The sequence below is a fragment of the Nerophis ophidion genome, linkage group LG13, assembly GCF_033978795.1.
Source record: "Nerophis ophidion isolate RoL-2023_Sa linkage group LG13, RoL_Noph_v1.0, whole genome shotgun sequence".
Classification (NCBI taxonomy): Eukaryota; Metazoa; Chordata; class Actinopteri; order Syngnathiformes; family Syngnathidae; genus Nerophis; species Nerophis ophidion.
Window position 1 is genome coordinate 12882484 of NC_084623.1, and position 15790 is coordinate 12898273.

At 39.2% G+C, this 15790-nt stretch overlaps 1 protein-coding gene across 1 annotated transcript in view; it reads right to left on the minus strand.

Moving 5' to 3' along the window:
* col18a1a (collagen type XVIII alpha 1 chain a) overlaps nt 1-10759 on the minus strand; it is a 225195-nt gene extending 214436 nt beyond the window's left edge. The window contains 2 exon segments of the mRNA XM_061918426.1: nt 10475-10548; nt 10629-10759. Coding sequence (XP_061774410.1) covers nt 10475-10548; nt 10629-10639 — 85 coding nt within the window. The 5' untranslated portion in view covers nt 10640-10759.
* Nucleotides 10760-15790: the final 5031 nt, after the last annotated feature.

The following is a 15790-nucleotide window of genomic DNA, read 5'->3' on the forward strand; positions in this document are numbered from 1 at the left end:
CAGAACCCAACGTTGATTAAACGTTGTCAAAACGTGTGGTGATTAAATGTATTAGTATTGTAGAAATTTTGGTCGGGAAATGACCAAAATTCAATGGTCATATCAACATCACAACCTGACATTAAATAAACGTTGCAAAAAGTATGTTGTTTCAACGTTGTATTTGTGTTGCAGAATATTGGTGGGGAAATGATCAAAATTCAGTGGTTAAGTCAACGTCAGAACCCAACATTGATTGAACGTCGTCAAAAAGTATGTTGTTTCAATGTTATATTTGTGTTGGAAAATTTTTGGTTGGAAAATGACCAAAATTTCAATGGTCACAACCTGACATTGAATAAACATTGCAAAAAGTATGTCGTTTCAACGTTGTATTTGTGTTGTAGAAAATTGGTTGGGATTTGTTGGTTAAATCAACGTTTAAATTTGTCCAAAAATATGCTGTTTCAACGTTGTATTTGAGTTGTACAAATTTTGGTTGGGAAATGACCAGAACTCAATGGCTAAATCAACAACAGATCCCAACATTGATTAAACGTCTTCAAAAAAGTATGTTGTTTCAATGTCGTATTTGTCTTGTAGAAATTTTGGTCGGGAAATTAGCAAAATGTCAATGGTCAAATCAATATCACAACCTGACATTGAATAAACATTGCATAAAGTATGTTGTTTCAACGTTGTATTTGTGTTGCAGAAATTTTGTTTATGAATTTACCAAAATTGAATGGTTAAATCATCGTCAGAACCCAACATTGATTAAAAACGTCGTCAAAAAGTATGTTGTTCAAACCTTGAATTTGTGTTGCAGAAATTTTGGTTGGAAAATGTTCAAAATTTCAATGGTCATATCAATATCACAACCTGACATTGAATAAATGTTGCAAAAAGTATGTAGTTTCAACGTTGTATTTGTGTTGTAGAAAATTGGTTGGGAAATGTTGGTTAAATCAACGTTTAAATTTGGTCAAAAAATATGTTGTTTCAACGTTGTATTTGAGTTGTACAAATTTTGGTTGGGGAAATGACCAGAACTCAATGGCTAAATCAACAACAGATCCCAACATTGATTAAACGCCTTCAAAAAGTATGTTGTTTCAATGTCGTATTTGTGTTGTAGAAATTTTGGTCGGGAAATTAGCAAAATGTCAATGGTCAAATCAATATCTCAACCTGACATTGAATAAACATTGCATAAAGTATGTTGTTTCAACGTTGTATTTGTGTTGTAGAAATTTTGTTTATGAATTTACCAACATTTTATGGTTCAATCATCGTCAGAACCCAACATTGATTAAAAACGTTGTCAAAAAGTATGTTGTTCAAACCTTGAATTTGTGTTGCAGAAATTTTGGTAGGGAAATGAAATTTCAATGATCAAATCAATATCACAACCTGACATTGAATAAATGTTGCAAAAAAGTATGTTGTATCAACGTTTTATTTGTGTTGTAGAATATTGGTTGGGGAATGTTGGTTGAATCAACGTTTAAACGTTGTCAAAAAATATGTTGTTTCAACGTTGTATTTGAGTTGTAGAAATTTTGGTTGGGAAATGACCGAAATTTCAATGGTCAAATCAATATCACAACCTGATATTGAATAAACGTCGCAAAAAGTATGTCGTTTCAACGTGGTTTTTGTGTTGTAGAAAATGGGTTGGGAAATGTTGGTTAAATCAACGTTTAAATTTTGTCAAAAAATATGTTGTTTCAACGTTGTATTTGAGTTGTAGAAATTTTGGTTGGGAAATGACCAAAACTCAATGGCTAAATCAACAACAGGACCCAACATTGATTAAACGTCTTCAAAAAGTATGTTGTTTCAATGTCGTATTTTTGTTGTAGAAATTTTGTTTATGAATTTACCAAAATGTTATGGTTCAATCATCGTCAGAACCCAACATTGATTAAAAACGTTGTCAAAAAGTATGTTGTTCAAACTTTGAATTTGTGTTGCAGACATTTTGGTTGGAAAATGTCCAAAATTTCAATGGTCAAATCAATATCACAACCTGACATTAAATGAAACGACATACTTTTTGCAACGTTTAACGTTGTATTTGTGTTGTAGAAAATTGGTTGGGAAATGTTGGTTAAATCAACGTTTAAATGTTGTCAAAAAATATGTTGTTTCAACATTGTATTTGAGTTGTAGAAATTTTGGTTGGGAAATGACCGAAATTTCAACGGTCAAATCAATATTACAACCTGACATTGAATAAATGTTGCAAAAAAGTGTGTTGTATCAACGTTGTATTTGTGTTGTAGAAATGTTGGTTGGAGACTGACCAAAATTCAAATGGTTAAATCAACGTCAGAACTTAACGTTAATTAAACGTCATCAAAATGCATGTTGTTTCAATGTTATGTTCTAGTTACCCAACATCAGGACCTAATTCAACAAGTTCTCAATGTTTTATTCTATTGTCTTGCGCCCCCTGGGCTTGGAGCTAGCAGCTACACAACAGCTAAGCACAAAACAGCACACAAGCTAGACTTACATAGGGAGCGTCCTTAATTGAACAATATTGAAGTCTAAGACATGATATATGTCGATATAAACCAGTATCAGATAATTATAGTTGCATATTACTTGGAGAAACAGTTTGAGGCAGAGGCGTGTTAGCAAGTACCCAGTAACAAACGTGTCTGCATCATTCAACTGATTGCGTCATGAGTTAAAATGAACTTAAAAGGTGTTTTTTTTTCTACATTTAAAACCCTTTCTTGTGGCTTACATAACATGTAATGGTAGTTCTTGGGTACAAATGTTGCATTGATTAGTTTTTTAAAGACCATTTTCAAGCCGCTTTCTGGCCGTCTATTCAACAGCCTCTTCTACCCGCCATCTTTGTTGTAGTTTTTAGTGCTTCCATAGCTAATCTACTGACAGATATAAGTTACGACTACATGCTACATTCTATTAGAAATGACCACTGCGAAGAACGCATGTGCATGTACGAGCCAGTCTGCCCCACAACAAAAAGATGGAGAAAAAGACGGAGCATATTGATAACAGCGTCGGTGTGACGTTTGCTGGGCATTTGTTCTTCCGTGGATGCGGTCGGTCAAGAACACAGCGTAAGGTAAGAAATGAATATTTATTAAACTAATAAAACAAACTAGTAAACAGAAACACTGGCACAAGGCAAAACAAAAGCTCCTAGCATGAGAGCTAGGGATAAATAAAGGCGTAGTGTGAAAGCTAGCGAGTATAAACATACACACATATATATATATATATATATATATATATATATATATATATATATATATATATATATATATATATATATATATATATATAAGCAGTCGTCACTTGTTGCGTAATGCAAATTAGGATCCGAACAGAAAGGGCTGGCTTAAATAAGGCAGTAATCAGCAAAAACAGGCGTGCGTCGAAAGCAACGGGCAGGTGAAAACTAATGAGCAACCATGGTGACGGAACAAACACAGGAAATAAGGAAGTCAAACAACAGAATGTGATATCAAAATGAACATAGCTACAATATTGTATGATCCGGGCAACGGATCAGAACAGTCGGACTACAATGGCGTATTCGTGCAATGCACTTTGGGTAAATCTCAACGGATAACCCGCCAATGGGAAAAATTCCAAACGGCTCGTTTCCCGGAAGTATGTCGGAAAGCAAGATTGCTTTATAAATATCCAGGCCATACATCCATGGTTTGATATCAAAATGTTTCTGAACTTGTGCAGATACCAAACGGTTAGAAAAGTTACTTTTACAGAAGACAGAAGCTAAGGTCCGAAATAGATACAGATGATGCAGTATTATCTGCTCAAAGATGCTACCTGGTGGTTGTTTGAGCACACTGCATCTAGTCCTGGATCGTGCCACTCCTTAGTGCTTCAGCCACACGCAGAATTCTCACAGTAGTGAGGCAGAAATACAACCTCACCAATTACCGTCGGGCTAATTTAATGAATTATAGTAGCCACTAGGTGTCGCTGAAAACAATAGGTTAGTATTTCTGTTTGACTCAATTCACTTCAACACAACACGATATTAAAAGTACGCCAGCGGATATCAAATTGTATGAATATCCATATCGGATGTGAAAATGTATCAGACACCTCTAACTTTTACCACAATCAGCTACTAAAGTTCCAACAGCATATTTACTTTAGCAAAACAAGTACTCGGACCAACTTTCGGGTCTGACTGATCGCGTATCACTCAAATATTAATCAACGTCGTATCAGTCTCCTTTCCATTACTTCAATTATTAATCATTCATTCATGCATGAGACCTTGAACTCCTGGTGAGTCATTTTTCCTTTCAATGCAAGGACGAGGATTTGACTCGGGGGGCCACATTGAGAGAAAAAAACGTGTCTGGGGGGCCAATGTGTATGAATGATATATACACTTTTAGATGTAAAAATCTGCCCTACAGTATATGTGTTTGGCTTCTTTGTTTTCAGGAAAACCAATACCAAAAGTCACAATGTTCGATAAGAGTTCTAAATATGACGAGTCGGACGCATGGTGATGCGGGTTTCGTTCTCCCAAGGATGCAGGCGGGCTTTGGACACAGCGTGCAGGTAGGAAATGATTTATTTAAGAATAAAACAGACTAAGACAAAACCAAAAGAGCTAGCATAAGAGCTAGCATGGGAGCGAGAAAAAACAAAATGGGCTTAGCATGGAAGCTAGCATAAGCAGGACCGGGAACAAAAGTTGTCTTTTTTTTGTACAAAGACAAATTAGGAAGCAAGGCCGAATGAACGGAGAAGGCAGGTTTAAATAACGACAGTAATCCCAAAAACAGTTGTGCGTCCGGAAATAACCGTCAGCTGAAAATAATACGTAGCTATGGTGACGAAACTAACTCACTGGTGCACAAACAATAACAAGATGAGTCCAGAACTAACAGAAAACACAAATAGACTCAAATCTAAATCATCATCTGATCCGGGCAGCGGATCATAACACTAAAAATGTTATGACAAACCACTTCAAAAAAAAACAAAAAACGGAATGGTATTTTACAGTTTTTTACTGGGGCGGTATAGCTCGTTTGGTAGAGTGGCCGTGCCAGCAACTTGAGGGTTCCAGGTTCGATTCCCGCTTTCGCCATCCTAGTCACTGCCATTGTGTCCTTGGGCAAGACACTTTACCCACCTGCTCCCAGTGCCACCCACACTGGTTTAAATGGAACTTAGATATTGGGTTTCACTATGTAAAGTGCTATGAGTCACTAGAGAAAAGCGCTATATAAATATAATTCACTTCATTACTGACTGTAACAACCAGATTTATACATGAAAATAAAGAAAAGTGGGACTTACAATATTAACTACGAAAAATAAAACACTGAATATCAAGAGCATATGAACGTCGCTCTTCTTTTACTCCTCACACCATTGTATCTTTTAAAATCAAGCAAAACGCAACACAAATGTAACAAACCGCAACACCGACAATATGATTTATTGTCACTATTATGCAGAAATGTTTTGTAAAAACGCCCACTGTGGTCTGTTCCTGGTCTGAGCTGCCGTGACGTAGAATACCCTAGTAACTCCTATAACACTCAAAAAGTTAAAGGCCTACTGAAACCCACTACTAGCGACCACGCAGTCTGATAGTTTATATATCAATGATGAAATATTAACATTGCAACCCATGCCAATACGCAATTTAGTTTACTAAATTGCGATTTTAAATTTCCCGCGGAAGTATCATGCTAAAACGTTGCAACGTCACGCATTGTAGAGGATATTCTGTTCCAGCACTGTTCACAGCTGTTAGTAGTCTCTTTTCATTGCATAATTCCACAGTATTTTGGACATCTGTGTTGCTGAATCTTTTGCAATTTGTTCAATTAATAATGGAGACGTCAAAGAAGAAAGATGTAGGTGGGAAGCGGTGTATTGCAGCCGCCTTTAGCAACACAAACACAGCCGGTGTTTCCGTGTATACATTCCCGAAAAATGACGGTGAAGCTTTACTATGGAACGGAGCGGTCAAGCAGACATGGTTCCCTACCACATGTCAACCGGCAGGTTTCGGTGAGAAAATGGTAGTAATAAGTCGGCTCTTACCGTAGACATGAGCGGAGAGTTTGCGTCGTTCCTCCTGCACCTGTCAAAGAGGCAGCTGCGACTCTTTTGCCTCCTCCCACCGGCGGCCCCCGACCGTCAGATGCTTCCACCGTGGAGGAGGGAAAAAAAAAACCCCGCCCGGCCCGACCGGCTGCTTTCACCTCGTCGAGAAACGTGGCTTCCCTCGGAGACACTGGAGGTCACCACACCCCTACGACTTTCAGGTTGTACAGGTACGATCATATAATCTCACTAAAACACTAGTAACACAATAAGCAGAATTATCCAAGTAAATTTGTCTAATAACATCTGAATCGCTCTGCCGTCTATTTTTTTTTTCTATTCCTTCACTCTCACTTTCCCCATCCACAAATCTTTCATTCTCGCTCAAATATAATGGGGAAATCGTCGCTTTCTTGGTCCGAATCGCTCTGGCTGCTGGTGGCCATGATAGTAAACAATGTGAGGATGTGAGGAGCTCTACAAACAGTGATGTCACGTGCACATTGTCTGCTACTTCCGGTACAGGCAAGGCTTTTTTATTAGCGACCAAAAGTTGCAAACTTTATCATCGATGTTCTCTACTAAATTCAATGTTGTATTTACCATTACCTCCCTGCTTGGCAGGGAGGTAATGGGTCCCATTTTTATAGTCTTCGGTAAGACTCGCCCTGGGGTTTGAACTCACAACCTACCGATCGCTGGACAGTTGGAACAGGTTTTATTCGGCCTGCGGAATGAGTTTGCTAAGTATAAAAATGAACGGAAATTTTTGAAAAAAAAAAAACTGCTGTTCTAAATGTGTCCACTGGATGTCGCAATACCAATTATTTGTATCTTTGTAAATGATGCTACATTTGTATAAAAAACATGATGTCAGTGCACCCGTCGAGGAAAATGAGCCCATCTGTCCATCCATTTCCTACCGCGTGTCCCTTTTGGGGTAGCAGGGGGGCGCTGTAACCTATCTCAGCCACATTCGGGCGGAAGGCGGGGTATGCCCTGGACAAGTCGCCAACACAGATAGACGGACAACATTCACACACTAGGGCCAATTTAGTGTTGCCAATCCACCTATCCCCCATGCAGTCACGGGGAGGACATGCAAACTCCACACAGAAAGATCCCGAACCCGGGATTGAACCCAGGACTACTCAGGACCTTCGTATTGTGAGGCACATGCACTAACGCCTGCCCCACCATGCTGCCCTAAGAAAAATGAATCAAACTACATAAATAAAATCCCGTAATTTGACTTTTGGTATATATATTTTTTTATCTTGATAGATTAAAAATTAACACGATGAACATTATCACATAATTTTCTTCATAAAATACAACAGCCAGAATATAATTGACCGCATTATGTAAGTGTAAAAAAAAACCCGACAACATAATTTTTACATTTTCCGAATGTGCTTGTCTTTATTTTTAAGTGATCGTGCCGTGATTTTACCATATCCCACTTGGGAGAAGATTTTTCTCCATGTGGCCCCCCATCTAAAATGAGTTTGACACCCCTGCACTACCTGCGATGAGGTGGCGACTTGTCCAGGGTATACACCGCCTTCCGCCCGAATGCGGCTGAGATAGGTTCCAGCAACCCCCGCAAACCCAAAAGGGACAAGCGGTAGGAAATGGATGGATGTATGGGCTCATTTTCCTCGACTGGTGCACTAGAGTAGATTTTTCTCCATGTGGCCCCCCATTTAAAATGAGTTTGACACCCCTGCACTACCTGCGATGAGGTGGCGACTTGTCCAGGGTGTACGCCGCCTTTTGCCCGAATGTGGCTGATATAGGTTCCGGCAACCCCCGCGACTCCAAAAGGGACAAGCGGTAGAAAATGGATGAATGGATGTCTTTATTTTTAAGTTATTGTGCCGTGATTTTACCAGTCCGGCCCACTTGGGAGTAGATTTTTCTCCCTGTGGCCCCCCTCTCTAAAATGAGTTTGACACCTCTGCACTACCTGCGATGAGGTGGCGACTTGTCCAGGGTGTACCCTGCCTTCCGCCAGAATGCGGCTGTGATAGGCTCCAGCAACCCCCGCGACAAGCGGTAGAAAATGGATGTCTGTATTTTTAAGTTATCGTGCCGTGATTTTACCAGTCCCGCCCACATGGGAGTAGATTTTTCTCCATGTGGCCCCCCATTTAAAATGAGTTTGACACCCCTGCACTACCTGCGATGAGGTGGCGACTTGTCCAGGGTGTACCCCACCTTCCGCCCGAATGCGGCTGATATAGGTTCCAGCAACCCTCGCGACCCCAAAGTGGTAGAAAATGGATAAATGGACGTCTTTGTTTTTAAGTTATCGTGCCGTGATTTTACCTATCCAGCCCACTCGGGAGTAGATTTTTCTCCATGTGGCCCCCCATTTAAAATGTGTTTGACATCCCTGTACTACCTGCAATGAGGTGGCAACTTGTCCAGGGTGTACTCCGCCTTCCGCCCAAATGCGGCTGAGATAGGTTCCAGCAACCCCAAGCGGTAGAAAATGGATGAATGGATGTCTTCATTTCTAAGTTATCGTGCTGAGATTTTACCAGTCGGGCCCACTTGGGAGTAGATTTTTCTCCATGTGGCCCCCTATCTAAAATTAGTTTGACACCCCTGCACTACCTGCGATGAGATGGCGACTTGTCCAGGGTGTACACCGCCTTCCGCCCAAATGCGGCTGAGATAGGTTCCAGCAACCCTTGCGACCCAAGCGGTAGGAAATGGATGGATGGATGTCTTTATTTTTCATTTATCATGCAGGGATTTTACCAGTCCGGGCCACTTGGGAGTAAATTTTTCTCCATGTGGCCCCCCATCTAAAATGAGTTTGAAACCTCTGCACTACCTGCGATGAGGTGGTGACTTGTCAAGGGTGTATGCCGCCTTCCGCCCGAATGTGGCTGAGATAGGTTCCAGCAACCCTTGCAACCCAAGCGGTAGAAAATGGATGAATGGATGTCTTTATTTTTAAGTTATCGTGCCGTGATTTTACCATATCCCACATGGGAGTAGATTTTTCTCCCTGTGGCCCCCCATCTAAAATGAGTTTGAAACCCCTGCACTACCTGCGATGAGGTGGCGACTTGTCCAGGGTGTACACTGCCTTCCGACAGAATGCGGCTGAGATAGGCTCCAGCAACCCCCGCGACCCCAAAAGGGACAAGTGGTAGGAAATGGATGGATGGATGAGCTCATTTTTCTCGACTGGTGCACTAGAGTAAATTTTTCTCCATGTGGCCCCCCATTTAAAATGAGTTTGACACCCCTGCACTACCTGCGATGAGGTGGCGACTTGTCCAGGGTGTACGCCGCCCTCCGCCCGAATGCGGCTGATATAGGTTCCGGCAACCCCCGAGACTCCAAAAGGGACAAGCGGTAGAAAATGGATGAATGGATGTCTTTATTTTTAAGTTATTGTGCCGTGATTTTACCAGTCCGGCCCACTTGGGAGTAGATTTTTCTCCCTGTGGCCCCCCATCTAAAATGAATTTGACACCGCTGCACTACCTGGCAACTTGTCCAGGGTGTATGCCGCCTTCCGCCAGAATGCGGCTGAGATAGGTTCAAGCAACCCCCGCGTTTCCAAGCGGCAAAAAATGGATGTCTTTATTTTTAAGTTACCGTGCAGGGATTTTACCATATCCCACTTGGGAGTACATTTTTCTCCATGTGGCCCCCCATCTAAAATGAGTTTGGCACCCCAGCACTACCTGCGATGAGGTGGCGACTTGTCCGGGGTGTACCCTGCCATCCGCTTGAATGCGGCTGAGATAGGCTCCAGCAACCCCCGTGACCCCAAGCGTTAGAAAATGGATGAATGGATGTCTTTATGTTTAAGTTATCTTGCCGTGATTTTACCAGAGTAGATTTTTCTCCATGTGGCCCCCCATTTAAAATGAGTTTGACACCCCTGACCTTACCTAAAGGCCATTGAGCAAGCTTAAGGCCCTCAAAAGAGCAGATTTCGACCATTGAAATACTTTCTATAGTTCAAGAACATCATAATGGCGGTGACAGTTTTGATGTTAAAGGTCTAAAAAAATTATGTGGCCGGGGGGCTTTAGGTAGTCATATTGAAAAAAACTACATAGGAAACGCAAAGTAGACTTTGGACCTAAGAAAAAAAACTTGCAAAATCAACTCTTGACTTTCAAAGAGCAGAATTGCTGAAATTGACATGTGAATCACGCAATGTAAGCCTGCAATTGGTGCGTAAATCAGAAATATTAACCATAAAAAAACACTTTTTTGCAGGGGAAATTATTTACAACTTGGTCACTTTCTTCTTGCACAATTTCCACCAGTTTTATCAAGCAATCCGGAAGCAACGCCATTGCACACAAAAGCTGTTAGGAGTCAGGCACCGGCTGGAAGTCCGTGCGTAAAGTGCAAAACTCACCTGGCCATTGCGCCACAGCCGCGGTTACAAGGATCAGGACGCAGCACACCAAGTGCTCCAAACATGAAGAACACCTGCAGAAAAAAAAAAAAAAAAGAATCAACATGAAGTTTGCGTCAAATGTGCACAAAAAAAAAAAAACAGCGCAGAAGACCTCATCGTCATCTCTCTTGCGCTGCTCCGGAGCGGCGAAGAAGCAACATGGAACCTTTCTGTGCGCCAAACACGTCCTGCGGCTCCCCCGGCTGATGCACGCTCGAGTGGGGCCAAGACCACACAAAAGTGACCACTGGAGCCCGGGTGGGGGTGGAGGGGTAGGAGGGCGTGGGGGTCGAGTCAAATATCGACACCGTCGATACCAAATGGTATCGGTAAATCCCCGATATGGTCTATGATTCTTGCGTTGACTAAAATCAGATTAATTTTCATGTATTTATTATCAAATTGCAAACAAACAAACAAAAAAATCACCTGAGTGGAAAAAAGTATATTTTGCAGGATTGACTTTATTTTGCTCCAAAAAAACGAGCTATAAAAATGATGAAGGGATTATTGCATTATGTTGTTGGTATTGTCATCCTTTTTGCACATTATTCGAAGTGGCCCATCAAAATATTAACATGGTCCACCACTTTATTTCATGTGGGCCGCGACAATATTTTATTTGGCCCTTGAAATTATTAACGAGGTCCAAAACATTAAACATAGCCCACCACAGTATTTATGGGGCCCATCAAAATATTTACATGGTCCACCACGTTATTTGATGTGGGCCGACACAATATTTTATTTGGCCCTTCAAATTATTAACGTGGTCCACCTAATTATTTAACATAGCCCACCACAGTATTTCTGGGGCCCATCAAATTATTAACGTGGTCCACCACATTCTTTATGAGGCCAGCAGATTTATTAAAAGTACCCCCCCAGGTTATTTTAAATGGCCCACCCCGTTAATAAATTGACCCACCACGTTATTAAGCCTGGCAAATTATTTGACGTGGTCCGCCACGCTAAGCAACTGACCCGCCACTATATTTAATGTGGCCCATCAGATTGTTATATGTGATCTACCATGTTATCTATGTGGCCCCCACAAACATTATTTGAAGTGGCCCATCAGAGTATTACCGTGGTCCACCACAATATTTGATGTGGGCCAACACAATATTTGAACTGGCCCTTCAAATTAATAACATGGTCTACCACATTATTTAACATAACCCACCACAGTATTTATAGGGCCCATCAAATTATTATTGTGGTCCACTGCATTATTTGAGGTGGGCGGGCCGAAACAATATTTTATTTGGCCCTTCAAATTATTAACATGGTCTACCACATTATTTAACATAATCCACCACAGTATTTATGGGGCCCATCAAATTATTAACGTGGTCCACCACATTCTTTTATGTGGGCCGAAACAATATTTTATTTGGCCCTTCAAATTATTAACGTGGTCCACCGCATTAGTTGATGTGGGCCATTACATTGTTATATGTGGTCTACCATGTTATCTATGTGGCCCCCACGCACATTATTTGAAGTGGCCCATCAAAATATTGATGTGGGCCGCGACAATTGTTTATTTGGCCTTTCAAATTATTAAAGTGGTCCACCACATTATTTAACATAGCCGACCGCATTATTTATGGGGCTCATCAAATTATTATTGTGGTCCACCGCAATATTTGATGTGGGCCGATACAATATTTTATTTGGCCCTTCAAATTATTAACGTGGTCCACCACATTATTTAACATAGCCCACCACAATATTTATGGGGCCCTTCAAATTACTAACGTAGTCCACCACCGTATTTAACATCGCCCACCGCGTTATTTAAGGGGCCCATCAAATTATTAATGTGGTCCACCACATTTTTTGATGTGGGCCGCCACAATATTTTATTTGGCCCTTGAAATTATTAATGTGTACCTGGGTGTCAGTATCCGTATCGGCCTGTATTTACTTGGCATCGAATCCTTATTGAAATGTGTGACTGCAGTTCTTTTAACTAACGCTCATCTGATAAATATGAAGAGCCGAGTCACAAAAAGTTAAGTCTTGTCCAAAAACAAAGTATCGATATTGTCCTTTATTTACTTGATATTGAAATCAACACCAATATCAATACTATCGCTACCAGGGGTAGCACAATAATTTAATTTTGATTCAAATATTTAAGGCAAAACGACAAAATTATTTGTTGTTTTTAATTTTTTTTTTAAAGTATCGGTATCCGTACTGGTATTGTTTTGTATTTTTCCCTTTATATTGTTTTTATTGGTTTTGTATTTATTTATTTTTTGTTTTTATTCAGTCATTGGTGGAGCATAATATATATATATATATATATAAATTTTTTATTTTATTTTATTTTTTTTTTTTTTTACAATTGTTTTTAACATGGCTGTGCAGCACTTTGGAAACGTTATTGTTGTTTAAATGTGCTATATAAATAAAGTAGATTGGATTGGATTGGTATTGGAATCGATACCAATATTGATGCCATCGATACCAAGCAATTCAAATCGAGCTTCGTTAAAATAAATATCAGTATTTTCCTGTCTTTACTTGATTTTGAAATAGATACTCATGTTGATTCTTTCGATACCAGGTTTGGCAAAAGAAGCTCCCGTGGGGCCGAAGAAAGTTGCGAGTTCCAGCACTTCGATAAAGATGACGAGAAACACTATGGAATTCAAGAATGAACTCAAGTACAAAAACGACACCCATGTCAACAAAGTAAAAACTTGAAAATGTACAACTTAAAAAGTACTTGGGTGTCATTATCCGTATCGGCCTGTATTTACTTGGCATCGAATCCTTATTGAAATGTGTGACTGCAGTTCTTTTAACTAATGCTCTACTGATAAATATGAAAAGCCGATTCAGAAAGAGCTAAGTCTTGTAAAAAAAAAGTATTGTTATTGTCCTGTATTTACTTGATATTGAAATCAACACCAATATCGATACTATCGATACCAGGGGTAACAAAATAATATAATTTTGATTAAAATATTTAAGGCAAAACGACAAAATTATTGCTGTTTTTTAGTTGTTGTTTTTTTATTATTGGTATCAGTACCGGTATTGTTTTGTATTATTTCTGATATTGGAATCGATACCAATATTGATGCCATCGATACCAAGCAATTTGGGATTGAGCTTCGTTAAAATAAGTATCAGTATTTTCCTGTCTTTACTTGATTTTGAAATAGATACTCATGTTGATTCTTTCGATACCAGGTTTGGCAAACATATTATAGGCAAAAGAAGCTCCCGTGGGGCCGAAGAAAGTTGCGAGTTCCAGCACTTCGATAAAGAAGGCGAGAATTACTATGGAATTCAAGCATGAACTCAAGTACAAAAACTACAACCATGTCAACAAAGTAAAAACTTGAAAATGTACAAGTAAAAAAGTACTTGGGTGTCAGTATCCGTATCGGCCTGTATTTACTTGGCATCGAATCTTTATTGAAACGTGTGACTGCAGTTCTTTTAACTAATGCTCTACTGATAAATATGAAGAGCCGATTCAGAAAGAGGTAAGTCTTGTCCAAAAAAAAAAGTAGCGGTATTGTCCTGTATTTACTTGATATTGAAATCAACACCAATATCGATACTATCGATACCAGGGGTAGCAAAATAATATAATTTTGATTAAAATATTTAAGGCAAAACGACAAAATTATTGCTGTTTTTTAGTTGTTGTTTTTTTATTATTGGTATCAGTACCGGTATTGTTTTGTATTATTTCTGATATTGGAATCGATACCAATATTGATGCCATCGATACCAAGCAATTTGGGATTGAGCTTCGTTAAAATAAGTATCAGTATTTTCCTGTCTTTACTTGATTTTGAAATAGATACTCATGTTGATTCTCTCGATACCAGGTTTGGCAAACATATTATAGGCAAAAGAAGCTCCCGTGGGGCCGAAGAAAGTTGCGAGTTCCAGCACTTCGATAAAGAAGGCGAGAATTACTATGGAATTCAAGCATGAACTCAAGTACAAAAACTACAACCATGTTAACAAAGTAAAAACTTGAAAATGTACAACTTAAAAAGTACTTGGGTGTCAGTATCTGTATCGGCCTGTATTTACTTGGCATCGAATCCTTATTGAAATGTGTGACTGCAGTTCTTTTAACTAATGCTCTACTGATAAATATGAACAGCCGATTCAGAAAGAGTTAAGTCTTGTCCAAAAAAAAAAGTAGCGGTATTGTCCTGTATTTACTTGATATTGAAATCAACACCAATATCGATACTATCGATACCAGGGGTAGCAAAATAATATAATTTTGATTAAAATATTTAAGGCAAAACGACACAATTATTGCTGTTTTTTAGTTGTTGTTTTTTTATTATTGGTATCAGTACCGGTATTGTTTTGTATTATTTCTGACATTGGAATCGATACCAATATTGATGCCATCGATACCAAACAATTCGAAATTGAGCTTCGTTAAAATAAGTATCGGTATTTTCCTGTGTTTACTTGATTTTGAAATAGATACTCATGTTGATACTATCGATACCAGGTTTGGCAAACATATTATAAGCAAAAGAAGCTCCCGTGGGGCCGAAGAAATTTGCGAGTTGCAGCACTTTGATAAAGATGACGAGAAACACTATGGAATTCAAGAATGAACTCAAGTACAAAAACTACAATCATGTCAACAAAGTAAAAACTTGAAAACGTACAACTTAAAAAGTACTTGGGTGTCAGTATCCGTATCGGCCTGTATTTACTTGGCATCAAATCCTTATTGAAATGTGTGACTGCAGTTCTTTTAACTAATGCTCTACTGATAAATATGAACAGCCGATTCAGAAAGAGTTAAGTCTTGTCCAAAAAAAAAAGTAGCGGTATTGTCCTGTATTTACTTGATATTGAAATCAACACCAATATCGATACTATCGATACCAGGGGTAGCAAAATAATATAATTTTGATTAAAATATTTAAGGCAAAACGACACAATTATTGCTGTTTTTTAGTTGTTGTTTTTTTATTATTGGTATCAGTACCGGTATTGTTTTGTATTATTTCTGATATTGGAATCAACACCAATATTGATGCCATCGATACCAAGCAATTCGAAATTGAGCTTCGTTGAAATAAGTATCAGTATTTTCTTGTCTTTAAATGATTTTGAAATAGATACTCATGTTGATACTATCAATACCAGGTTTGGCAAACATATTATAAGCAAAAGAAACTCCCGTGGGGCCGAAGAAAGTTGCGAGTTGCAGCACTTTGATAACTCAAGTACAAAAACTACAATCATGTCAACAAAGTA